Source organism: Caloenas nicobarica, chromosome 33 (genome assembly GCF_036013445.1).
Source record: "Caloenas nicobarica isolate bCalNic1 chromosome 33, bCalNic1.hap1, whole genome shotgun sequence".
Lineage (NCBI taxonomy): Eukaryota > Metazoa > Chordata > Aves > Columbiformes > Columbidae > Caloenas > Caloenas nicobarica.
Genome location: NC_088277.1, coordinates 2,300,860 through 2,328,364, shown reverse-complemented (window position 1 = coordinate 2,328,364; position 27,505 = coordinate 2,300,860). Strand labels below are relative to the sequence as shown.

General features: G+C 46.4%; 1 protein-coding gene across 6 annotated transcripts in view; it reads right to left on the bottom strand.

The window, feature by feature from the left end:
- SCN8A (sodium voltage-gated channel alpha subunit 8) overlaps window positions 1-27,505 on the bottom strand; it is a 57,138-nt gene that overhangs the window by 7,829 nt on the left and 21,804 nt on the right. For 4 of the 6 annotated variants that reach the window (XM_065654480.1, XM_065654477.1, XM_065654475.1 and 1 more), the window contains 18 exons: window positions 27,352-27,443; window positions 23,345-23,566; window positions 22,590-22,653; window positions 21,824-21,965; window positions 21,134-21,337; window positions 20,298-20,585; window positions 19,545-19,904; window positions 17,625-17,760; window positions 15,495-15,733; window positions 14,601-14,774; window positions 13,308-13,664; window positions 11,778-12,248; window positions 11,287-11,404; window positions 9,410-9,564; window positions 8,299-8,472; window positions 4,323-4,445; window positions 799-1,083; window positions 299-352 (listed from right to left, as the gene is read on the bottom strand). In XM_065654480.1, the coding sequence (XP_065510552.1) occupies window positions 299-352; window positions 799-1,083; window positions 4,323-4,445; window positions 8,299-8,472; window positions 9,410-9,564; window positions 11,287-11,404; window positions 11,778-12,248; window positions 13,308-13,664; window positions 14,601-14,774; window positions 15,495-15,733; window positions 17,625-17,760; window positions 19,545-19,904; window positions 20,298-20,585; window positions 21,134-21,337; window positions 21,824-21,965; window positions 22,590-22,653; window positions 23,345-23,566; window positions 27,352-27,443 (3,658 nt within the window). The remainder of the gene's footprint in view (window positions 1-298; window positions 353-798; window positions 1,084-4,322; window positions 4,446-8,298; window positions 8,473-9,409; window positions 9,565-11,286; window positions 11,405-11,777; window positions 12,249-13,307; window positions 13,665-14,600; window positions 14,775-15,494; window positions 15,734-17,624; window positions 17,761-19,544; window positions 19,905-20,297; window positions 20,586-21,133; window positions 21,338-21,823; window positions 21,966-22,589; window positions 22,654-23,344; window positions 23,567-27,351; window positions 27,444-27,505) is intronic. The other 2 variants (XM_065654476.1, XM_065654479.1) reach the window with 1 other exon arrangement.

Sequence of the window (27,505 nt, the reverse complement as noted above, 5' to 3'; positions counted from 1 at the left end):
GCTAATTCCTCCCTATGATTTATTCTGATGACGAAATATGTAGCTTCACTGTATTCCTTTCTTCACTGTATTTCTACTCCAGCAGGAGTTTCCCTGCCCCTAAAGCAACCAGAGCTCTGCCTTTTTTGGGGATTTTCTTGAGCATCTTTTAACTTATCACCCTGCCAGAGCAAATGAAACAATCACAGCATTAAACCCATAACATAAGCAGAGTTCTACCATTTTTCCTCTTGATTTTACTCAAGCAAAACAGCAGAGTGAAATACTGGGAGGTGGGTTTGTGCTTAAGCGACTTTACCTTTCTGGAGTCTACTGCCGCATACATGATGTCCATCCAGCCCTTGAAAGTAGCCTGGCAAAGAAAACACACATTCAGAATTCACCCGAAGGGAAAAAATAAGTCTGATCTGTGCCAGCTATGGCAGGGATCCCCTGCCACTCTTGATCGCCCCGTATAGCGAACTTTAATATCCCTTAAATATTTCTCTTTTCATTGAATCTAAACGGAATGAATCTAAACGGAATGAATCTAAACGGAATGAATCTCAAATGGAACGAATCTAAATGGAATGAATCTAAGTTAATCTAACCAGGTTTACTGTTGTCCCCTGGAAGGTTTGGCAGACTCTTTGAAGAGCAGAGTTGCCGTGCTGGGAAGGGCAATTTTATTCTAGACCCGAACCCGAGTGGGATTAATGGGACGCTGCCTTTCACGGAGAGAGGGAAGGAGGCAAAACGCACGAGAAGCAGCTTGTATTTACCACTACTAACCAGGGAGATGGCGAAAGCAACACTTACGACTTGCAGAAGAGCCAGATATCCTGCCCCGACGTTGTCAAAGTTAATTTTCACATTCTTCCATCGAATCTCGGTGGAGTTGGGTGGCATCAGTGCTTCGCAGTCTGTCTTGTTGTTAACAATTTCTACTTCAAAGCGCTCCTCAGCTGTTTCATTAAAGCAGTAATGATATTTCCCGGCAAACAGGTTAACCCCCATAATGCTGAAAATCAGCCAGAAGATAAGGCAGACCAACAACACATTCATAATGGAAGGGATAGCGCCAACCAAGGCGTTGACAACCACCTGTGTTGGAAGGGGTGGGAAAAAGTTTCAGTATAAAACACGAGGCAGGAACAGCGAGCATCAATACAGCTGTTTTTGGGGGGGGAATTGGGGGTAAGGCCACTGACGGATCGGTGGCGGTTACTCCACGCAGAAGTTGGCAGTGAACTTAGTCCAAGCGGTCAAAAATTCTGCTTCAAAGCCACCTATGAAGCACTGTTTTTCAAATAAAACAGGCCAGCTTGTCGGATTTACTGGGTTTGATTTTGCATTGTTACTCCTTTAGTTAAACAATTATTTTAAAGAATTGCAGTCGCCAAAAGGGAGAGGGGGACATTACGGAGTGAGGCTCAGACTCTCTTCTCAGTTACGACCAGGCTCCTAAGCTACAATTTTCTCAGAGCCGAGTTTGAGGAAACTTTTCCTCAGGGATTTGCCCGGATTTATCAGCCAGTGGCCCTTACGGCCATTCCCCACTTTCAAACAAGGCTGTTATCACTTCCAAGCCCGGCTCCTGCTCCCACCGAGCTCCCCAGCAAACGCGGCGGCTCCGGCTCCGGTGGGGACAGGCCCAGGCCCAGCGTTGCTCTGGTAAAACTAAGCAGCGAGTCGCCGTAAACATCGAGGTTCTATTTGTGATTAAGCAAGGCCAGTCATGGTGTGTCAGGCAGACAGCTGAGCATGCGGCTATGCAGGCTCAAGAGGACAGAAAAGCCATGTTCCTTCCTCCAAACGGCGGCAAACGCGGCGATGCTGGGTTCTGTCAGAGCTCGCATCTTCCACCATCTCCCACGTTCAGCCTTGCGGAGTTCGGGAGCGCCACGTCCCTGAGCATCCCCGACACAACAGACGCTGTCGGGCTTTTTAATAGTTCGGTCAGCAGGATGTTAAATCTTTTATCATGATCTCCTAATTTAGATTCCTTTAATAGGTGAACAGAATCTAAACTGGTTTTACGCCTTCGTCTTAGTTTTGAAAGGCGAATCAATGCCACGGCGCCTCGGGGTCCTCACGGAGCCACAGCCGCTCCTGGTCCCCAGTGTCCCCCCTGCTCCTCCATCCCTTTGCTGGATGAAACCACCACCCACAGCACCAGCTCTGCAGCGAGCGCTTGTCCTCCACCCTCAGCAGGAAGGAAGATCGAAGGCAAGAGTCATCTAGACATTAATTAGCAATCCAACTGCTAAATGACGCCGTTAATTCATCACTGCATACCCAGGGAGGTATGAAGACCCGGATTAGGGTCAGGCTCTACGCGCCTTTGCTTTCGTTCTGCCTTCGTCCCAATCGGTCGCTCCGCTGCCGACCAGCACTGCGCCTTTTTGGGTTAAGATCCTTCAAATATCAAAACGCTGGTTTATTGCAGCTCATCGCGAGAAGCGAAAGAAACGTCACATCCTCCTGAAATGTGGTCACTTAAATTACGTTCAATTTATACAGCAAAAAGATCTGAGAGAAGGAACATGGCTTTTGTGTGCAGACTGACAAGATTGCATGCACGTTTCATAGCATTACTGTCAAACTCCCTGAACAACTGAAGAGCAGAGCAAGCTCTTGAAAATGCAGATTACTATGGAGTAGAGAAAAGCAAAGAACTACATTTTCTGTTTCCTTTGCAAATGCATTTTGAATCTCTGTTCTCTGGCTCAGAAGAATTGTTTTGGTGATATGGGGCAGCAACACTTGTCTTGAGGTCAAAACAAAGGAAAATAATTGGGTTTAGGTAACTAACAGGGCTGTAGTCTCCCAATTTAAGCATGAGAATTTCCTGATTGTGCCTTAGAAATCATGGCTTAAAAATAGCTTTTAATATCTACAGGTTTAGTGCTAGGTTTTCTCCTCTTAGGTGGGACCTGAACGCAGCCCAGAATAAGCTCTGGCTTTGTGCCGATGGAAAAGTTTTCATCCTTTGTGCCTGTATTATAGAATAAAGTTTAGAATTAAGCAAACTGACACAAAGAAATAACAGCAGGATAACGTATTAGGGAAGCAAGAACCCTCTTTGGATTTGTTATGATGACATTTATTTCTTTATAAAGAAATTCCTGTGGAATTTGAGGATCCCTGCTCAGCTCATCGAGTCTCTTGCGCTGTTTTGTGCCCAGTTACGCTACAGCAAATTCAAAGGAGAGCAGAAGGGTCCAGGTGGAATTGCTCCAGCCAGACTCCGAAGTAAAACTGCGACTTCTATTCTCTTCCCTCTTTTTTTTTTTTTTTTTTTAAATACATCATTTTACCTCTTGTAATATCTCTAATTGTGAGCTAACTGGGATTTAGCACAAAAGACCCACATTCTTGTTCTAAGTGCAACTGGGAAACCCGTTAATACAACATGCCCTTTACTAAACAAAACCAATTTTTTTGCGTGTTCTTACGAGACTATTTCAGTCCCATACAGAAAAAAAAAAAGCACCAAAATAGAGGATATCAGTGGCAAAGTAACGAGACGCTGCAATAATTGCAAATCCCCAAGGCAGCGGTGCTGTCTACCAATTTGAGGAAAGCTCGTTAAGTTCAATGCTTTGCTTGTGCTTCGGTGCTGGTTCCACAGCGACAGGACAGGGACCGTAAAGCACGGGCAGAGGGAGGGAGTGGGAAGGAAAAGCTTCACTATCAGACAAGGCTTCCAGTCCCGCCGGACTGGACCGAGAACAACAAGGTGCAACAAGAGGAATTAAACCAAAGCCTTTTTTTCAAAGAGCTGAGCTCCCCGCCAGTCCCTTCCTGCAGTGATCCGAGAAAGGAAACAGCCTTTTACCCCCTTGCAGGCAGATTGCATTTTTAAAAAAACCCCCTCTGACACAGGCTTTCAATCCAATTCCACCAGCGGCCAACACCTAGAGGGGCTGGAGACACTGAGCTGGTTCAAATTCTGCTTCTTTGCACCTGGTGATTCTCCCTAGATAAAAAAAAAAATCACAGCTGAGAAGCCCCCTCGGATGCTAGAGGTCAAAGCCAGGCTAAATGAGAACAGCCAAGTGTTAAACATTGTCTACAAATGGCATGTGGTTTGGGCCAGTAATTAATGTAATGAGGCAGCTTAATGCATCTCCCTTTCTTAGGAGGGGAGGGTGCAGCGGTGGGCGGGTGAGGGGACATCCACGGTCGAGGTGATCGAGTCAGCAGCTGCATCATGATTCTGTTTGGAAATTTTTTTTTTTTTTTTTTTTTTCTTTCCACCAGTTTTGATCAGTTCTAGCATGCTTAAAAAAAACCGCTCCACAGGCATGCAGAAGGATCAGCTGCTAATGGCATCTTACCCTCATCCCCTCAAATCGGGACAACGCTCTTAAAGGCCTCAAAGCTCTTAGTGTCCTAAGGGACTTTATGGCACCTAGTTCCGAGTAGCCCAGGGCATTAGCTATAAGGCTGACTAAAGAGACCTACACAGAAAACAGAAAAAAAAAAAAAAAAAAGAAAAGAAAGAAAGAAAGAAAAAAAAAAAAGAAAAAGAAAGAAAAGGTTCCAGACTGTTAGAATGAATCCCCTAGCACTGATTGCCCAGCCCAGACTACCAGCCTGGGCGGCCCCCAGAATAAATACCGAAGACATGACACCAGCTGCCTACTTCACTTGACTGAAACGACCTGGAAGGAAATAATGCGGTTGAGAAAGGCGTAAGAAAAGAACAGAGGGGAAAGAGAAGTGAGAGAGAGGCAGAGACACACAGACGGAGAAGGGGTCTGTCGAAGGAAGAGCCCAAACGATGACAAAAACCTTACCCTCGCCCTTTACTGTCTGCAGGATCCCAGCGGCTCCCATTAAACTTAAGCCAGACAAATGTTAAAGGTACCTATGGGAAAGAATACAGATAAATACACACACTGCACGAACTGCGCTCAACTCGTCTCGCGATGCTGGGGCTGGGCGGCGCTGCGGCCTCCGGGACGGGCCTGCGCCCGCGTCTGCTGCTGCCACAACAATTCCGAAAAACACGAACACCGAGCCCACCACGCACGGCGCCGAGGCAGCCGAGTCCACCTCCTGCTGCCCGAAACCCGAGGACGGGGATGTTCGCTCTGCTTGCAACACCGAGTCACCGTCAGGCGCTTTTTTGCCCGCTGGGAGTTGCGGTGACGTCTGCGAGCGTCCCCGAGGATGAGGACGGGTCAGGCCCATTTCACGGGCGGGCGAACCGAGGTGCGCGGGGATTGTGGGGCTACTGGGGCTCCTACCGCTGGCAACAACCTCATTGCCATTTTCAACACCATGGCCACAAACACGACCCCTTTGCTTTAGCAGCCTGGAACCACGTTTAGGCTCTACCCCTGCGAACTACCCAACAACCTTGACCAGCCGGTACCAAGCGCGGCTCAGCGTCCCGCAGGTTTAAGCCCTGCGTTACCAAAAGCCTAAAAAGCCTGAGACCATCTACTTTTGGACCTGGCACGTGTGTTCGGGGCAGCCGTCCGTTCCGACGCGAGCCAACGGAAAACGCTTTAGATCACACCAGACGGGACTCGGCCATTTGTAAATAACATCTACAGATGCCATTGCACCAGCATCCCACTATTTTCTGGTTTTGGCCGGTATCACGTTACAGACGCAGATAAGAAACAAATATGTCAACCTTTTTTAAGGAGGAAAGAAAAGACATCAATATACTGCAACAAATAATGGAAAAACATGAGACCTCCTCTTCTAGCAGGTGGGTTTTTCAGCTTAATTCTCAGAATAGGACACTTCCCATTTATCACTGTTTTTTTAGAAAAGGTATATTAAGATAATAACATGAAATTAATTATAAGGATGCTCGTTATTCCACACATATTCCAGGACCAGATTTCAAATGCACAAGCATGAGGGAAAACCTTCATCTTATCTTTATCTTATCAATTTATAAGATTTCATCTTATTTTACTGCTTGTGCCTGTGCTTCATGCTTCTTCTGTCTTCAGATCTGCCCCAAAATAAATGGCCACAATATATGGCAACACGCTCTGTTCTTTCCACGTGGTTTTCTGATTTTAAAATGACACCGATTCAAAACATGCCAGGGGTGTCCCAGAGGTTTACGACGAAGCCTTTGTGATCGGCCTAATTAGGACGGGATCGAGACCACAGCAACGTGGGTCCATAAAATTCCTGGTCCCAAATTTCAAAACGCGGATGGGATGGGAGGTGTGGGCCATAAACAAAGAACTACAGCGGTTTACCCCGTAAATATAACACAGGGTAACTCACTGAATCCTCACTTTCAGAGCTGCTTCCCTGGGGATAACACCTCGGTTCCCGGTAGGGAATAAACCCACTAAAGGCTGGTTTGACTTTCATGGGGTCTTTTGAGTTTTGTTCTCTCGGGACACTCGGACAGAGACACCGCAGCACTGATGGCAGACAAAAGGAATCCCAGATTGACTGCAAAGCACAAGCCTTCGTTATTACCCAGAAAAAGACTCTGTCTTCACAAATACACCCAGCAAACTTTGAGGATCAAAGGAGGAGGGTTATTTGACAATGCTAGCAAACCTGAAAAACAACATTCAAAAGCGTTGTTATGATGCAAAGGCTTGTTCTCCATTAGTTACGGCTGCCAGTCTGACTTCACTCAAACCCCGTTTACGTCACATTAGAAAATTTGTCCAAAAAAAGTTTGATTTAACAGAGGACATGACGAATAGCTGAGATCTTGCTGAGTGATACTTTGGCATCTCAAATTCACGTTTTGGATTTTTTGCACAAGAAAACGTGCAACTCTCCTGTCTGAGACACCAAGAGAAAAAGAGGAATTTTTCCTCAAGCCCTGGGACTTCAGGCTCCTGGTCCATGTGCACTCGTTCCAATGTGTTACCTGACTGGGAGGGTCCTTATCTTTACTCCACCAGTGGCCAGATACTCGGGAAGAAAGTGAAACTTGTAACAAATCTGACAATTAAACTGCGCTTTGTTCCCAACAGCTGGAATTCAACTCACACCGCGAAGCAGAAAGCCTGGGCATGCTATTTTTGTGCCCAGCTGCTGGTCGTCTTTTTAATTCAATACCCCAAAGAATTTCATTTGCTGGAACACTCTCCTCAAAAGCAGGACAGGCACAGGGTTATTTTTCAGAAAAGAAGAATTAATACTTCAAGATGTGTGCTAAAAGGAAAGGTGTTAAGGGGATCACAGGGGACTTAAAAAAAAAAAATTTAAAATTCAGTTTTCTCTAGGAAATGTAGACATCTCAAGTCGCTCCTGCCCCAAATTCCAAGCACAGTTCCTCCACCTACTCAGAAATATTTCCGGAGCGATAATGTCACTGCACAGCAACTTGCCATAACTGAATCATATTCAAAATGTTCCAAACAAGAAGCTTAGAAAAAATTTTAACTTTTTTTTTTATACTTGCTTGGGGCATTCACTAAGGACACTGATTCACAAGCAGATGTGATGAAATGTTTTACAAGACTCCAAGCACTCGGGATTCTAAAGTTCCTTGCTTTGAAATTCTTTGGACTTCAAGTCCTATTGAATTCCAAAATTTTCTGACACTTCTGACAGCAGAAATTCCATTTCTTTTAAATGCCCTTGCTGTGCTTCAGAGCCAAATTTATTGCCAACACTTCCCTCTATTGTCTTCTTTTCATTTTCAAATTTATTCTCCCTCCCAAGACGTTCTGCAGAGCAATCCCAGGGCGATCGCGTGCTGAACGGCCCAGCCCGACCGTGTCCCTCGTTCACGCTACGATCTCTCCTCAGCAAACTTTCTGATTTGGTACAGTCCAGCTTTTTCTCTCGTGGGCATTAGATCTTTTTAACAGGAGAAGGATGACGTTGAACTTCATTTTGCATAATAAGCTTTCAAACTACTAAAGTTTTCACAAATATCCGCGCCCAACGCTCAGAACAGGTGGTAGGATGGGAAGATTCTGCCTGTCTCATCATCCCCTTATCGTTAATAATGCAAATAATTGATTACAGAAAAGGTGTCACCAAGGAATATCACACCTGCGCGAGTCCTCTCACTGTCAACACCTTCCAGCAGCTCAACACGTGTGCAGGCCCCTTCAAAACAATCTTTTCAGCGGAGCAAAAGTGTCTCTGCAGGGCAGAAATTCCAGAGTTGTAGGGGAACCACCAGCAATACTCAAAGGGCTCAAGGGTTTTATCCTTGTTTTGGCAATGCACAGATACGTGAGACTAAATCCTCTTTAAATACACGATTTGGTAAGGACATTTCTCCAGAGAAAACATTACCCCAGCATTTTTCTAACTACCATTTTGTTTGCCACCCAGAAATGAGGAGAGGATACATACAGCCACGATGAGGAAATCCAGCCAGCACCAGGCGTTGGTGAAGAACTTGACGAAGCCGTACGCACACCACTTGAGCAGCATCTCCAGTATGAAGATGTACGTGAAGACCTTGTCCGCGTACTCCAGGATGGTCCGGATGGTTTTCCTCTGCTCTATGTAAATATCCTCAAAAGCCTGGGAAATAACCAGGTAACTGTGTCATTGTATCGGATTTATTCCATTTTTCAATGTCATTATCCAGAAACTTATTCAAACGATACTGAGACGAGCAGCGGAATTACGTTTCTTATACAGTGCTGCTCTAGTAGTCACAAGACGGCAACACCAAACCAAAAAAAAAAAAAGGAGGAAAAAAGGGAAGTTCTGAATAAATAACACAAGAACTTTCCTGTTTTTTAGGGATTGGAGTACAAGCCTTTATATCTAAACATTCAGCAACTGCTGTCACTACAATAACACACACAAGCAGGTTTTCTCTGCAGCTCAGCACATCCAAAAGGGCCGAGTTAATTGGCAATCAGAGTGTTAATTACTATGAAAGCTGTGCTGGTAAAGAAAACCAGGCTACTGCTGTGGGACAGGAATTGTTGTGGACTTCTGGCCTGAAACTCCTAAGGTGGCTCAAAGCTGTACGACCCCATCTACTAAACACGGGGTGTACTGCGTGAAAACAAACAAATATAGTGATTAGTATATGATATAATTATATCATATATATTATATAGAGAGTTGTTTGTGTCTATGTGACACTATAAGGTGAAGAAGGTCTGCAGAGATGGGAAAGTGAATAAAGGGAAGTATAAATATTCTTGTTCAGGAAGGTGAAAATGAGACATAGATACAGGCTGACTTTGTCCAAAATCTTCAGGTTCCTAGCCAAGCTACGGTCAGAACCCAGATTCGCAGGCTTTTGGTCTTTATTCTTAATTTAGACTAAATAAAAATCATTAAATAAAGGCTTTTGTACCCACCACAATGGAGCTGGTATTGTTTTCCAAGCAGAAATCCCCCCAGCTTGCTTCCTCACCCCATTTCCTCCACACGCCTTTCCCAACTAAACGCCCCCTGGCTTAACGCAACCGAGCGACGCGGATTTCTCTGTTTTACTCACCAGAGCACCACTGCTCAGGAGGATCATGAAGATGATGAAAGTCTCAAACCAGTTGTGTTCCACAATCAGGAAACACGTTTTCCTCAGGGTCCACCACGACTTCCCCAGCCCTTCCTCAATGTTCACCTGGCAGCACTTGCAGCGCTGCATACAACCTGGAACGGGGACAGAATGAGCCCCACTTTCCTTAGGTAACGAATGAAACAATGTAGGAACATAAAATTGTCATTGTCTAGAAGCAGTTTTGATGCCACCTCTATTTAAAAATGCTGAGTTTCAGTTAAAACTCATGTTTTCTTGAGAATTTTATGGTTACTTTCTCCACTTATGTATCTGGGCACCTGAATGAACATCAATTCGCGAGCAGACTAAGCTCGTTATACTTGGTGAGGAATCCATGCACTTGACAGAAGAGGAATGGAAAACTTGCTGATAAAATAACCTTGAACCATTTAGAATATCTTTGCCATGGGAATACCTGTAATGGATCAGCTCCTGAAAGACATTGAGGCCAGACACAGAAGGGAAAAAAAACTCCACTCGAAGCCAGGTTCATAGAATCATGGAATCATTTCAGTTGGAAGTGACCCTCAGGATCACCGAGTCCAACCAAAACCCAACTCCAGCACTAAACCGTGTCCCTAAACCTCTTCTAAACGCCTTTTAAACCCCTCCAGGGATGGTGACGCCACCACTGCCCTGGGCAGCCTGTTCCAATGCCCCACAGCCCTTTCCGGGAAGAATTTTTCTAATATCCAATCTAAACCTCCCCTGGCACAACTTGAGGCCGTTTCCTCTTGTTCTATCACTTGGGAGCAGAAACCAACCCCCTCCATGCTCCAAGCTCCTTCCAGGCAGGTCAGAGATCAGAAGGTCTCCCCTCAGCTCCTGTTCTCCAGCTGAACCCCCAGCTCCCTCAGCCGCTCCCATCACACTTGTGCTCCAGCCCCTCACCAGCTCCGTTCCCTTCTCTCAACTCGCTCCAGCACCTCAAGGCCTTTCTTGGCGTGAGGGGCCCAAAACTGCCCGCAGGATTCGCGGTTTTTCCTCCCCATTCCCAGCACAGGACGGTCGCTGCCCTGGGCCTGCTGGCCACACCGATGCTGGTACCAGCAAGGATGCTGGTGGCCTCTTGGCCACCTGGGCACACGCTGGCTCGTGTTCAGCCGCTGTCACCAACACCCCCAGGGCCTTTTCCAGCCGCTCTTCCCCAGCCTGTAGCGTTCATGAGGTTGTTGTGACCCAAGTGCAGGACCCGGCACTTGGCCTTGTTGAACCTCAGACAACTGGCCTCAGCCCATCAATCCAGCTGGGCCAGATCCCTCTGTATGGCCTTCCCACCCTCCAGCACATCAACACTGTCATCTGCAAACTTACTCAGGGTGCGCTTCATCCTCTCATCCAGATCATTGATAAAGAGATTAAACAGAACTGGCCGAAATATGGAGCCCTAGGGAGACCACTCGTGACCGGCCAACAACGGGATTTGGCTCCATTCACCACAACCCTTTGGGCCAGTTCTTTATCCATCGCAGAGTCCACCCATGCAGGCCATGAGCTGCAGCTTCTCCAGGAGAATGCTGTGGGATATGGTGTCAAAGGCCTTGATTCTTCTGCTTCCCATGGCATCAATCGTACAAATTATCCACTTGCCCTTGGTCATCTAGATCCTGGCAATGGCAACTACATCTCCAAGGCCTTCATTTGCAATTTCTTCTAAACTAATTCCCCTGCGACGCAGGGTCCAAGAAGGGTCTCAAAATAAGCTGAGGGCCAGCCCTGATCTAGACTGAGATCTAAGCTTAAGATAAGCTTACAGCAGACATGGGTCCTGGTAACACCTCAAAGGCTTCTTTCTACCCTCAGAGTCATCTTACCTTCCGTGAAACAGGCATCTGGGTCCAGGTACTCCTCCGGTGCCTCCACAGGGACTTCTTCCACCTCAGGCTTTATATCGATGGTGCTGCCTTCAGAGGAGCTGGTATCATCTAGTTTCTTGAATACAAAATAAAACCCAATCCAACCTATAATTAATTCCCAACAAATATCAGACTTTGTGATGACTCGGCAATATGTTCCCCAGATTTACTGTAACAGAAGCTGTTTCCTAGATTCACCTTGTTAAGATCCTGACCCCCCTTATCCCTCATGTTAACAGCACAGACAGCATGAAGTATTTACATTATATACATTTGTAAGTATTTGTGGTTCTCCATAGCACAAGAAACTTCTGTTTCGAGTGCAAAGACAACATTATAATATAAACTGAAGTCTTGTGCTGGAACTATCTAGTTCTCCCTCCCAAGATGCTTCCGGACACTCACATGAAGGTCAAATGACTAAATGAATACTTAGCGTTTCATCCTACCTCTTTGCTGCCATCAGGATCTGTATCACTGCTGAAATCTTCCGTGTTGAGGTTTTCAAAATCCGATTCACCTACAGCAATAGGTACCCGGACAGTGAGATTGGGGTTATTGATGAACGACATGTGATCTTCATCTATGATGTACTTCTCCACGCTGCTCCCAATTCCGCTCGTCGTGCCGTTGCCGTTCTTCTGAAAATCAATGTCTCTGTTGATATCGGCCCCTGTGTGGTTAGCGATGCAGTTCACCTTCTTGTCATACAGCTCGTCCAAGGGTTTGACCTCATCCGCCTCTCTCTGCTTGAAATGAGCCTGCATGAACTCGCGCACTTTCGCCTTGGTCCAGGCAATGCCCTTCTTGATGCGAATAACGGAAATCTGCAGGTTGTTCATCTCCCCGTCGTCATCTGTCGCTGCCAAGTTGTCCGCGCTGAAGGAGCTCAGGAGCAAGGCCAAGAAGAGGTTCAGCACCTGAAGGAGAAGAGGTCACGCTTGGCAGAGCTGACACACGACGGTCACGTTTCTACAGCTGAATATGAGGGTTTAAACCGCCCGAGTCCTGCTGGTGTTAACAGGGGCTGCAGAGTCTCCAGACACACTGAGGACCAGCTCTGGTGTCCTACAGACCTACGGAGGGCTCAAGGAACAAGACGCTGGTCCTGCAACGCGTTCCATGCCCAGGGAGGCCCCGCGCAGCACAACCGCCCTGGTCTCAGCGGGTTCGGGGCAGGTAAAAGGGTCCCTGACTGCAGATGTTAGAGAGCGATTTGAGCAGCCGCCAAATTCAATTTGAGTCCCACCTCTGGCTCAAATGACATGGGCCAAATCCAGGCATTTTGGGTCATCACTCCCAGCTCTATTTCCTTGCCCTAGTGATAGTCGCCAAGATTTATGTTGTCAAAATCTCTTGGTGAGACAAGCCCTTTCAGAGAGAGCTCACGACACTACTTTTAAGATATGCAACTGTTTACACTATGTCATTCTTGCTTACATTTTCCTCCATAGCTTTTTTCTTCATAAAATTTAAGCCCAGAAGGAACCATCCTGATCCAGTCTAACCTCCCACACAACAGGCCGGGGAGCTTCACCAGCCCGTTCCTGCACACAACGACACCTCACGACGGAGCCAGCGGGCAGATTTTAGAGGAAACTTCCAACCTGATTTTAACACTTCAGGACCTTCCCCTGCATATCTAATTATTTCCTCTCCTGGCATTTGAAAAGCCAGATTTTGCTCCTTTTAAGCTTCTTTTACGCCCTCAGGCAAGGTGTGGGCCTGTCTCCTCCGACTGAGGGTTTTGTACCTCCGGCTTTTGTTGCAAAGGGCTTGGATGCCTGATTTGTGGGCAACTGTTTACGGTCCTTATCAAGGAAATCACATCCTTAATATTCCGCTACCGAAGTCAACGGGACTGTTCACACGTCAGAGGCCACGAAGGACCCCAGGAGACTCCCAAAGTCCGGTGGTCTCCCCACATTCTACCCCACCCAGAGGCAACCAAGAAAGCCCATCAGTAACCATTTACTGACCACTAAATTTCCGATGACCATGACCATCATGAAGACAATCAAGCACATGGCCTGTCCCGCCACTTCCATACAATCCCACATGGTCTCAATCCATTCCCCACACAACACACGGAAGACAATAAGGAAGGAGTGGAAGAAATCGTGCATGTGCCAGCGGGGTAGCTCACACTCCGGATTGATCTTGCAGACACACTCCTTGTAGCTTTTGCCGAAGAGCTGCATGCCCACCACGGCGAAGATGAACACGATGATGGCCAGCACCAAGGTCAAGTTCCCCAAAGCGCCCACTGAGTTACCGATGATTTTTATCAGCATGTTCAGAGTGGGCCAGGACTTGGCCAGTTTGAAGACTCTCAGCTACAAAACAACCCCAAAAAGACACAAACCAGAAAAATGACACTTAATTTCATCTTAAACAAAGAGGAAAATCAGGCAGAACTTGCTAAACATCAACCAGCTTGTATTTTATGGAAACATAACCCCATGTTTCTGCTGCTGAAGTCAGTGGGCGCAGGGAATGCTGAACTTCTCTATGAATTTGGCCTCCTGTGTTTTGCACCTCGTTAACCCCCCCACGGTGATCTCCTTTTACACAGGAAAAGCACTGAGCTGCTTTTTGCTCTGCAAACTTGGCAACATTAAGGAATCAGGGGACTCATGTGAAGGGTGTGTGTCACAACAATTTGCTTTTCTTTCCTGAATGCTTCTCATTTTCCTCTGGAAAAAAAGGACTTGTTTCCCTGCCATACCCAGAACACACAATCAAAGTTTAATTTCCAGAGAATCTCATTTGGAGACACAATTTCTGAAGCTGGATATAAGCAGGAGCTTCTGAGTACCGTGCTCCTTGGAAAATCCGACCGCAGTTGTGGTTCTCTGCACCCAAAAATCCAACCTGAAGTTTTCATAATTTAATGTGCAAAAGCTGAAGTTGAAGCACATGAAGGCTGTAGGTATTCAGCACTTTTATTGTACTGTAACATCCAACCTACCAAATTTGACCATATGAAATAAGAGGTGCATTCTAAGATGGTTCATCTCCATCCACATTAAGTACTCTCCACCAAAATATCTCCCAAGTCATCCCTCACTGCCTACGTGCAACGAGCTGTTGCTCAGATCTCATAAACAGCAGTTGTGAAGCAAGAAGAGACCAAAAAACAACACTATTCCACCTCGACCCTCCCCAAAACCAAACCCAAAGTGGGTTTGGCCTTCACTTCTGTAAAAAGCTTTCCAGTAGCCCCAAGACAGCAACATTCAAAAAGGACTGAAATATGGAATATGGAATACCAATCGGAAAGATCGCAGCACAGAAAGTCCTTCCACATCTGCTAGACTCAGTTCCATTAAACTGAGGGAGACAATAAACCCATCGAAGATGTTCCAGCCTTCCTGGAAATAATAGTAGGGATCCATGGCAATGAGCTTCAGGAACATTTCTGCTGTGAAAATTCCAGTGAAAACCTGGAGCGGGGAGGAGAGAGACAGACAAAGAACAGGCAAAGTTTCGCTTTTGTTCATTTTCTGATCTTCAGGCTAAATATCAAACAAAGCCATTTGTCACGCCGACTCAAACCTGCAGCCTGTGCAACGCCACGAGCTTGGCTGAACAGTCGTTTCTCCCCTGATCCAGCACAAGGGTCACTGAGCTACTCAGGTGTACCAGGAATTAACAGAAACAAATCCTGAGCAGGGAAGTGCACCCCGAGCAAACAGAGCACAGCGAGGGCAAGTTCACGCTGCTCAGTGTCCTCCAGAGCCCGGAACAGCCGTTGTTTTAGTCTTAAGTCCATATTAACGAGCCGTGTATCATCCCAGCAGCAGATCTGGACCGGGCACTGGGGAGGCCAAACCTCGAATCCTGGGGGCAGTTTTGGGCCCCTCGTGCCAAGAAAGGTGCTGGAGCGAGTTGAGAGAAGGGAACGGAGCTGGGGAAGGGGCTGGAGAAAGAGGTTTAGATTGGTTCTTGGGAACAATTTCTTCCCCAAAGGGCTGTCGGGCATTGGAACAGGCTGCCCAGGGCAGTGCTGGAGTCACCATCCCTGGAGGGGCTGGACGGACGGAGATGAGGTTCTCAGGGACGTGGGGCAGTGCCAGGGGTGTGTGAAGGGTTGGACTCCATGATCTTAAAGGTCTTTTCCAACCAAAATAATTTTACGACTCTATGTAAGGACTATTTCTTACCAGATTTCCTACGGAGAGCACGTGTTCAAACTCCGGGGTCATAGGATGGTGCTCCATGGCCATGAACAATGTGTTCAGCACAATACAGATGGTGATGGCCAAGTCAACAAAAGGATCCATGACAATTAAGTTCACTATCTCCTTCAGCTTGATCCAGTACGGGTGGCATTCCCAGATCAAGAACGTGTTGGCAAATTTATACCAGCAAGGGGGACACTTCCGCTGGGACTCTTCCAGCTCTGCAGGGACAAAACAAAACAGCAACAGGGTTCAGACCTCACCTCTAATGCTGCTGGATCCGTCTGATGCTCGGCACGGCTCAAATACTGTCTTGTGTTTCCCTGCTTGCACACTAATTAAATATTCTTGGGCTCAAGATACATTTTGCTGTATGTACGTACAACACCCAAACCAAAAGAACTCCAGGACGCTTGGCAATAGCTTAAAACAAAGAGTTACTAAGCCATGAATGTCAAGTCCACAGCCAATTGTGCAAATCGCCACGACGGAAGAGTCAAGTCTTTGTCCTGAGCTTCACCGACTTCTCCTTCGTACCCACCCAAGAGCTGCAGCACGTCACACGAGGTGACCAGAACTGCAGCTCTGACCCAACAGCCCCGCGTGGATCTTCTGATTTAATCCAAATTATTATACACGAAGGGATATATTTAACTCAGAAGTGATCAAGGTAAAATGGTTTAAATGGAAGTTACAGATTCTAAACCGTCTTTGGTGCCAGTTTTTAAATAACTTAAATGAATTCTGTGCCGAACACAGACACGGTCTAAAAGAGGAAATATATGACATAATGCTGCAATGGATTTTTAGCAGGAATAACCTGATTAAGAAAAACCACATCCATTGACAGAAATCAAACATGATGCCGTGTGGTTTTTTTTTTTCTCAAACTGGCTTATTTCAAGTACTCAGGGGGAAAAAAAATAAAAAGGAGGAGTTCCCCCTCCTCTGTTCTTTGACTTGCAACAGTTCCATACAAGGTTACCCAGCCATTCGTGCTGAAGTTTTCTTTTTTCACAGGTAGGGAAAGGACCACTGCGCTTTGCTTCTCATTGGTTCTCTGGTTGCTTGGGATTTAGTTGCCTTGGAATTTCTAAAGTTAAAAAAGAGGAACCGTAGCACTGTAGCCTGTAGGCGTTTGCGCAGGAGGGAGGCAGCAGCAGAACCTCGCTCTGTTTCTAAGTATATTTAGGTTTCATACAGTTTTATTGCAGGAGACAGCAGGAATTTGAGATCATCAACCTCATATGGCTGCTGTTCGTACATTCTCACTGGCTCCTGCATCACATTTTGGGAAATCTCGTCTCGGTGTGCTGTCCGTTTCAGAATTTCCGTCACGCACAAGTCCCTTTCTCTTTTGACAGCTGTCACATCGCAGCTCTTAGTGTAGCTTAAATCTTTTTCTCCCATGGACTGTAGGCAAAGGAGGGTCCCTCCAGTCCTTAGGAGACGGCAGAAGGCAGAACACCCATATCAGACGTCATCTTACTTGTGGAGATTCTAATCTGCATATTCATTATTGTAAAACAACAACTCTTTGTGGTCTTTACCTCTGTATCTATATAATTCAGATGCAAACGCAATTAAAATAAAGTCTAATAAATACTTCTGTATCACTAATGACTCAAAAGAAGCGGGTTTAGGCAAAACCGATACGTGAAGACGTAGCGGGGATGGCTGAATTGCGTCTGTCTGAAGGGCAGGCATGTTCTGACACGCACCCAAGGCTCCAAACTCATCTCTGCTGCGCAGCACTCGCCTGAACAGACGGGGCCTGACCCGAACCCGCACTCCCCGTCGCACGCATCGTTTCCATCCCAGCCATCCCTCTGACCCCCTAACCACTCCGGAGCCATCTCATGAAGTTCAACATCACCATTCGACATCCTCTTGGGCAAGCGAGCGGACACGCGCGGCCGTACCCGTGTTTTGCGAGCGGCCACGCAGAGGGGCAGCCGGCACGGCTCCGGCACGCGGAACCCAGGGCAGATGTGCTGTGAAACCCTCCTACGAGCTGGACGACTCCTCTGTCTTCCTATAACACACCACGAAAGAGCAACCGATCCATACAGGCTGGCAAATCCCAAAGGTGCCACATCCAGCCATACCCACCCTCAACAAGGGTGTTTGTCAAGCCGGTCATCACGCTGTTGGTTCGATCCTTTCTTCCATAGGACGCGTTCACCTGATCCATCGAGACCAAGAGAGACCCGCCGGGTTTCTTTCTAATTTCGATTTCAGTTGTACCCTGCAAAATTCATATGCTGATTAATACAAACTCTTCATCTTCCCAGTATTTTACGTGCTATTGGTCTAGAAATATGGCACGTATGCCCAAGAGAGAAAATGACTTTTGTTGCTGCCATCCTTCTCATTTTCCTGTATTATGTAAGTGCCAAACCCCACCTCAGGCCCTCATTTCAGCACCTTGCAGCCTTAGACAAATTAAGAACTATATTTTAAAGAGCATTTCTAGCTAAGACTGCTGTAGTACAAAGGAGTTTCTACTCTGCTCCCACCGAACAGCACAGAGGGGCAGTGACTCTTTTAACCGCTCTGCTTCATAACCCGTGTGGTCAGTGTGAACTCCGCCCCAGCCTCAGCTGAGCCACCCAAATTCGTAAGGTTTAGGAACCAAGCACTTGACAGTATCGACATTTCTTCCAAAATCTGCAGCTGAAAATTAGGATAAAAGAAGCTGAGCCACATCACTGTCTGAGAACCAGTGGAGGAACTAGCGGGGGATTTTCTAGGTACTATGAAGCTGATTTTCCAACACGACAGGGACAGGAAATGGCATCTCGATTTCACCCTTGCACAGGATCACCTTGTTTCCCTCGAGTCAAAGCGGTTGTGCTGCTAAAGGCACCTCACGATTTCCCCTCTAAAACACCCTGGAAACGCCAGGCCCTGTTCAGGCACAGACAATCTCATTTACTAACAGATAACTTGGGTTTTTCTTTCCCATTCCAGGGATTTGCCGCTGTCTTGTGAACCAAGGTCTCTGCCCAGCCCCTGTGGCAATCCCACCACCACAGTTACTGCCCGGTGACCCCCCTCTGCATTCAGAGTCAGCAAAATAACCACCAAGTAACACTTTCTCTTTTACACGTGTATCATGCAGGTTATTATTCCTACCACACTCATGCTGGGGTAGACAGAGAATTAAATACTGAAGCAAAATGTTGTATTAACATTAACTAGGGACGAAAAAAACCAGGGAGCAACTGATGCTTAATGTAACTAATTAAGGGCAAACAGGTTGCAAGGATTGAAATGATTTTTTAAAATAGCTTGGAATTTATAGGCATGGTAACCAGACTTTTCTCAGAAACAGCTGATTTAGGTATCTCTCAAATGATGTTGTTTCAATCTCAGCGAGATTATTTTATGCCCCACTAACTAATATTCTATTTCCTGAGCTTTGTTTCTCTCCTGCATTCTGAAATGCTGATCCTCTAAAAAGGTTACTCCATCCCAATTCAGTCAACTAATTACAAAAAGTCACAGTCGAGGAAAATTCAAAAATTTAAAATAATATTAAAAAAAATCCCTATGTTACTAACAGCTTCCCTTGCAAAATTTAGTGAGAGCTAAAGGATTGTTTCTATTTCCCATAAACGCTCAAATGTTTTAGCTTTTTGTGGAGAACACTTGCAACCAACTTTGGCTGGTTTCCCCATTCCCGTGCTTTAAAATAGCACCTTATGAACTGCCCCAACATACACCAAGGCTTCCTACCATAATTAGTCCTTTAATTAAGGACTCAATCCCAAGCCCTTTTTTTCCCAGGAAGCAGAGGGAGGAGGAGGAGGGTCAGTGAGTGTGAGGAGGAAAGAAAAGGGACGTTAAAGCACAAGGTGTTTAATCCCTTCCTGATGTCATCGCCTGCGGTCAGACAGACAGACTCTCAACTCGCGGTTCGCTCGCAGGGCGACGTTCAGGACAGGAGGCGAGGACAGAGGCCAAGCCTCGGCTACCTCCTCATCCCCCTCCTCACACCCTCATCGGAGCTGCCGTATCTATGTTCACCTCAGGCAGAAGGCGTCCCCCGGGCATGCTGGATGGCGGGCCGCCGATGAGGGACACCACGCCATTACAGTCCACCGTGCTGTTCCTCTTCACGTTCCGCCGCAGGTTGGGGAAGATCCGCGAGGAGCGGCTGCCTTGGCTGTAGCCGCTGTAGCCGCTGTAGCTGCTCCTCCGGTCCCGGCCGCGGATGGGGATGAAGAGAGAATCCCTCCGGCCTTCGCTCTCCTCCACCGTGCTGTGCTCGTCGTCCGCAAACTCGTTCTCTGAGACCGGGTCACAGAATCGGCCTTTGTAGCTGAAGATACTGCTCTTGCTGTTGTGTCGGGAGAGAAAAGGGGAGCCTGGGATGCTGAGGAGAGACTGGGAGGGAGAAAAGAGAGAACGACAACAGCGTAAGGAGCGCGGAACAAAGCGGTGCAGGGCCGTCAAGTGCTGCTCAACTATTTCTGCTCCTCTCCAGGTCTACACAAACCACTACCGCATATCGTCAGCTGCACTTCAAGAGTTGTTCACTCTTAGCTGGCTGAGCCACACCGGTGGAGAAGTGATCTGGTTAGACACACGACCCTCAGAACAATTTATGCCGGGGTAAGTGTGTGCCAGGGCTGCAAACTCGGGCCCCAAGCGTCCTCCTGATCTGCTGCAAGTTTGAGATGGTGGGCAGATTCCTTTGACATGCTAATCAGGATCTAAACTAGAATATGATCCCGACTCCAAGCAAGCATAACCATTAGCAAAGGAAATTAAAACTACCTGGTTCATGATGGAAAATTTCCTTCCTAGCCTGTTATCCGGGAGCCTGAACGCTTTCCTCCTCATGCCGTCCTCAGACTCAGACTTGAACACCTTCTCATTGTCACACTTCTCATCTCCTTCCGACAGCTCCTTGTCCTTTCGTTTTTTCCTCCTGTTTCGACGCTCCTTGGCACTCTTGGAACTGAGTTTGGAAATCTCCGAAGAGCTCCGAGACATCCTCCCCCCTCCGTCATCCTCCACAGCATCTTCAGAGACCGTCCCTGCCGAAGTGACCATAGCAGCAGCCTGTGGGTGTAGGCAAGAGAAGGGAAAAATAAATCACATCTTACCATGATGAATACTCTGTTTTCTGCTTTAAGAAAGAGTGTACATGTAAGTACAAGTCTTTGAGACAGGATTGAGATGATTATTCTTTCTCTTGTAAGAAACTCGCAGCCAGGACTTGTAAAAATTTTTCTAGACTACTTTTTGCAGGTAGTAAAATCTCTCTCAGTCCCTCAGCTTTGTTTATAAGCATTTGATAAAGGACCAACAAAGATTTACTTGTCTGTCTTGCAAAGATATTCCCACACTTACCTAGGAACTCTGGGAACACTTAAAATTTCCTTAATAGAAGAGGGTATTCCGCATATAATTCAGAAAAAAACAGCAGCAGCAGAGAAGAGACAATGCACAACGTCAACTCCAGTCAACAGAGGACGCAATGCCAGAGCAAGCCGGCCATGGCATTGCTGTATTTTTTTATTATACATCACTGCTCCGTAATAACAGGCAAATAAGCCTTAAAATACGTAGATGCATAAAGAAAACAAAAATACAGTCAAAACACTCACTTGTTCTTCCTGCTGCTTTTTCAATTGTTCTAACATGGCCTTAAATTCTGCCTCCTTCTGCTCGGCCTCCTCCAGCGTGGCCTGGTTCTGCTCTTCGTAAGCCATGGCTACCACAGCCAAAATCAGATTCACCAGGTAGAACGACCCCACAAAGATCACCAGGACAAAGAAGATCATGTAGGTTTTTCCTGCTGCTCGTAAGGTCTGGAAGCAGAAAAATATGGCAGAGGGAAGAGAAAAGGGGAAAGCAATTTCAGAGTGACAGCCGATGGGTGAACTGATCCCAAGTTTCTTGACCTGAATGCCTCAAAGAAAATTTATTTAACATCTCAGCACTTGCACTGCAAAGCACTAAGACACTGCACATTCCTTAGCCATAAACACAAAGGCGACATCTCTCTTCTTCTCTAAGGGAACATCCAACAGACACAAACTGAAAACGGTTCAGGACAGCGTGACACTCAATGCTTTGACTCCCTTAAAACAAAACCAAAGAGAAGAAAAGCCATTTCAGCAAGGTCCCCAAACCATCCTCAGGTTACAAGGAAGCACGGAACATCTTGCTGGGCGGCTTTACTTGTAGTTATTCATTCAGACAGGAGGACTAAAATAAAGCCTGTCACCTTTTCCTTTCCTGTATTGTCGCCCAATCCTCATCTCCTATAACACTGATGTAAAGTGTTTACTTACTAATTGATACAAGTTTTCCCAAAAGTCCTGAGTCATAAGGCGAAATAAAGCCAGGAAAGCCCAGCTGAAAGTGTCGAAGCTTGTGTAACCGTAGTTGGGGTTCCGTCCTGCTTTCATGCACGTGTAACCCTCCGGACATTGGCTGTGAACAGGATGACAGACACTTCAGGACATCGAGGCAGCAGAAGGGACAATATGCACATTATCCATGTTTACAGAGATTTTCACCACTCTCTAACAAACAACATGCATTTTGCTTTCCGTGGCAAGTAAGAATAGCAGACAAGGAGACTGACAGAGAGAATTTTGGAAAAGCCCCGTTATCTTTTGGAAACAAGATGCCGCACCGTGAGGCTGTTCATCCACCACGAGCGCAAGGACCAGCTTCTGCCAGGTCTTTAGAGCTGCGGGACGGGGTGAAAAACCAAGTGGAGGCAACAGCACATTGAAAGTTTCCATTTCTGAACCTCCATCCCTACTTCTCAGATGATTCTTATGATTGGATTCAGCGGGAAATAATCTAGTAATCATCATTAGACGTAACTGCCTCCTGAGATGACATGAAAATGTCAGCTTACCTTGTATTAGTCAAACAGAGAGTAACAAGGGATTAATAATTAGATTAAGAAAAGTGAAACCTTTTATGCATGAAATAACACCAGAACCAACAAGGGAAGCAACAGGAAACATTCCAAAGGTTTTGCCGCCATTAGCCAATGTCAATGGTAATTAAGAGTCTCTAATTTCAATAAAGCTCAACACTCACCCTGCGTCTGAGCTGTTACCACAGAGTAAAGGATCAGGGGCGCCAGGAATTATGTAAAAATTTGCTGAAGAAGATGAAAACGAAAAGATTACATGCGCACACATACAGAGTTAGAGGATTTAACATATTATAGCACTAGAAAAACCTTCACTTAAGAGCCCTCTGGATCCCCTACTGATAAATTTACCAGTAAACTAACTCAGCTTTAAATAACAACAGCTCCACTAACTGTGCCTGAGTTTAAACCCCTTTCTGGAAGTCAGGACAGCATTTTGAATAAAGATTTTAAACTAGCTGCACAGTACAGAAGCCACAAGTGAGAAGGGAGGAAGAAATTAAGTCCCAAAAACTCGGAGGCTGGTTCCTTGATCATCCGCAGCATCATTTCCAGCTCTGAAATCCTGCGGTACCAACAACTCCCCGTGTGTTCTCTGTCATTCAGCACAGGGATCTACATGGGCAGAGTTACTTCCCATTTACTATATTTAAACAGGTTTCAATCAGAAACAAAACAGAACAAAAAAATGCATTTTTGACAAAATAGTTAGCTAAAAGAGCACAGCCAAGACTTGCTGAAAGGATGAACCCAACTAGAAACACCTTAACGGGTTTCTAAAAACTGAAGAATACCTGAGGAAGCGGGTTTTCCCGCGCAAAGCTGGACACACCACATTAGAAGGCAGGTCAGAAATCCTGGTCGGCAGCATTAAGCCAAACAAGGTGTTTTTAGGGAGTATCTCTGCAGAAATACCTACACATATTGTTGGTGTATTCCTCCCAGTCAAAGCCCTTCGAGCCGTTATCCAGGAAAGTCTCATTGACATTAATTGGCCAGATCACACACTTGTTCCTTAAATTGCCCATGAAGAGCTGCAGGCCGATCAGCGCAAAGACGCTGAGACAAAACACCGTGAGGATCATGACGTCCGACAGCTTCTTCACAGACTGGATCAGGGCCCCCACAATGGTCTTCAGGCCTGTAGAGGAGAAAACAAGACTAGAAATCACTCCTGGAGAGTGAAAAGGCATCGAAAACTCAAATACATACAGTGGCAAAAGATGGTTGCTATAAACCGGCGGGTTCCTGGGAACCACCACGAGCGTTAGGGTTTCTCCACACGGTACGATAAAGGTGATGGATGAACCGAGCTCCCGGGTTCCGATGGTTAGAACAGAGCAAAACACCAACGTTCAGCCCTCAGGACACCTGAGCCTTGCAGCACAGGGTGCAAAGGACTCGGGAGTCCCTGGTTTGTCTAAACAGACATTAAATTAAGACACGCTGCTACAAACCTCCCCATGGACATGTTTAGTTGTGTTTAAACCTGGCTTATCGGCACAAGCTACAACTTACAAAGATCAAATACCTTTTGAACTGCTCTGCATCTGAAGCTTCTACTGCTTAACTGAACTGGTCCCGCGCGTCCCCTTTCCTTGGGGGAGCTGAAGTTTTTTGTCTGGATGGTGGGGTTTGTTACGGGCAGGATTTCATCCAGAGCGCTGGCTCATCGGGCTTTACCAAGGCCGTCAGGATCATTAATAGCCAAGGCTCAATAATATTATTAAAACTAAACTCAGGCATAAGCCAAGAATCCTGCTGGTCTTCCAAACCAGTCTGGTGTGTAACAGGAACCATCCATGAACCGGGGGAAGAACGCAGCGCTCACGCTGATCTAAACAAGCAAGAATTTGGGGATGGGGAAATAACACAGTATTACAGCCCTTAAATCAGCCTTTCTGGTGTTAAGCAGGATGACCTCGTGTTTACAAATGAGTGGTGAAGGAGGCTGAAGGGAGGAAGGAGGAAACAAAAGAAATAAATGACAGATCCAGCTGAATTTGGGGCTGCTCAGACCGCAGCCTGGCTGAGGCCACCGAAGCGTTCTGCAATAAACCTTCCCACACCAACAGAGGTCTGATCCGTATCAGGAACACCAAGATTCAAAAAATACATAGAGAAAAAGAAATTCCTATGGAGGAATAATTTTTTTTTAATGTATTTTATTCCAATCTTCAAAACTTTTAATGAATGCACAAGCCCTAGTCCAACCCAAAGCAGACTTTGGCTGTTAGTTCTGGCAGACAAATAACCGCCACGCCACGGTTCGCATGCTCGTCCCATCGCTTCAATATGCACCACGGCACATGCAGCCACCGACGTCTGTGCTTCTGGTTTGTATGTTGTTCTCTCACAGGCACATTGTAAGGAAAATGGGGGTTTGAACCAAGAGGATAAACCGGCAGCAAGAGTGTTCCCAGTCCAGGCACAGGACAAATATTACATCAATTTTAACAACGTGCAGCTCAAGCAATCGCCTTTGTGTACCGCAGATCGTCTCTGGTTAATGGAGGTGTCACAGGCAATGCACCGATGGCATCAGGCAATTAAAACACCAATAACTCCAGAGCCAATTAAAAAATATCTTTAGACCACCACAGAGTTTCATATGGTCTACCAAGCCATAAAATGAAATAAATACTTCTATATTTTAGCTCATAGGTACCACAGTCCATTCCTGTCACACAAATCCACAGAGACCCGCCACCTACGTGGAATTTTGTGTCATGTAATATTCTGGTAGTATTTCCCATTTTTATCTTGTCTAAAAACCATACTGAGGATAATTCCAACTACGGATAGAAAGATGTCGTTAGCCCTGATCGTAATAGTAAGATGATTTTCTCATTTGCTCAGCACAGTGTTAAAATTCCCCTGCTGTTATATGCGCTGAGGCAGAAGGGGAATCCCTTTATATTTTAATATTAAGTATATTCTAAAAATCACTTCTTCCCTGAGACGTGATAGCACTAAAACCCATGAAGAGCACTCTGTGCCTAAGTTCATGTTAAATAACCCAGAAAGGCTTTTCCACAACTGCTTTATATTCCTCATGTTGTTAGTCACAAATGGAGAGGGGAGTGAGGTTTGTGCTTTTCCTACGTGCTGCAGAGCCCCGGCCGGGGAGTCCCAGAGCCTCGCGGACACAAATAACCCCAATTTTGCCATTTACAGCTCCGGCCATGGACGTGCTCCGTGTGCCCAGCACTGAAACTGGATCCCTCGGCTGTGGCAGCAAATCAGCCCTTTAACAAAAGTGTCCAGCAAACCATTCCTTTAATAAAAGTGTCCAGCAAACCATGCCGTTAGTAAAAAGCACAGAAAGGGCTCAGATTCACCCTCCTGTCATTTGAAATAAAGGGAAAACTCCATTAATTTTGAGTAGTTTGGAGAGAATGACACAAAACGGCACAGTTCTGCTCCTCCCGCGGGAAGGCACGGCGTGCTGCCACACCGAGCAACCAGCTCATTAAAGTTGCATCGTCTTCGCTTTGCTACGATTAGGAAAGCAAAGCACACAGGAAACTTATTTTAATACGGATGCTTTTGTTTGAGCAAGCCGGTGAATACCTGGAGCAGGCTGAGAGAACTGCAGCTGCACTTCAGATCCCTCTAGTGCACTGCGAACTGCAATTACCAAAGAGCTTTTGCTCTTTGTATGCGCACTGCCAAACATTAAGGAACACTAAGGAAGAACATTATTCTAGCAGACTCATTCGGTGCAAAGGAAAGCAGGTGCCACTTAAGAACATCATGCACAACAGCCACGTACAGCTGATGGGTTTAGCAGTCTGGAATGGGGACAAAAGTGGTGGGCCCTACAATTCCATAGGCTATTTTGTGGCAAACGTATATGCAAGTGTAGCCTGAGAAAGCAAAAGAACCATTATCAGTTAATGCATTAGGAAACAAACCACAAAGAAATAGAAGAGCAACACTCATTAAGTGGTTATTCAGGGTGCCTACCCTGAGACAGGCCAAGCACCTGAAAACTGGAAAACTGCAGATGTGGCAGTGCCTGTGAAAACTGAGTCTTGAGCTTGACCTTAAGATTAGGGACACTTTTGAGAAACCATCTGCACAAGGCTTTTTACACAAGAAGTCAGGATCGGAATCCCGTTCTCAGTCCACGACGCCTCCACGTCTCTCATGACAGGGGAAGGGCCGTCGCTCAGGCTCTGACGCCCAGACTGAGCTCGAGTCTAGCGGTGGCTTTGGAAGTGACGGTCCCGCAAAGCCCAGCTCTGGGGCAGCACGTCAGCCGGGCAGGAATAATCAGGATTTCTGGCTGACTGACGGCTCAGTCAGTGCTTTGGGCCACATGATATTACACTAACAGCTGACAACTGGTTCCACCACAACATACAAGTGCAAACGTCGGTAACGCCAAAGCTCTGTTTAACTCAGTCTATCCCAACCTGGCAGCGTCTTTCTGAAGACAGAGGCAGGGTGAGCGGCGTCACCTCGAACGCAACCTGCCCCAGCTCCCACCTGACTCCACGTACCTGAAGCAGCCTCACGCAAAAAGGTTTTAATCTTGGTTGGGTTTTGCTCACTTGCTTTATGAACTTATTCCCCAAACAGCTCTGGGAACGCTGATGATAATGGGATGACTCAGCCTGAGGAGCAAGGGAGTGCCTGACCCTTTACTCATCTGGAACTAAACTTTAGGCCTGGCTTTATTTTGGAGATCAGATAGCCACATGCGTACGCAGGGATAAAGGAGTAGGGAACAGCAGACTGTCCCTCCCATAATTTGATGGTCCAAAAGCCGTAATTTCCAACTACTCTGTTTATACAGACTGCAAAGCCCATCAAAAATATCCTAGTGCCATTTCTGAGGAATAAGCAATGCAGGAAGAGAGGGGAGATATGAGAAATAGATACACGCAAGACCAGCCTTTAATGCTTAATGGTTCTCACCTGGAATAACAGAGATAGTTTTCAAAGCTCGGAGAACTCTGAAAGTTCTCAATGCTGAGACATTCCCAAGGTCCACAAACTCTGTGACATATCTGCAATGAGGGAGGTCACACACAAAAAACACAATGACAAAACACACACCAAAATCAAACAC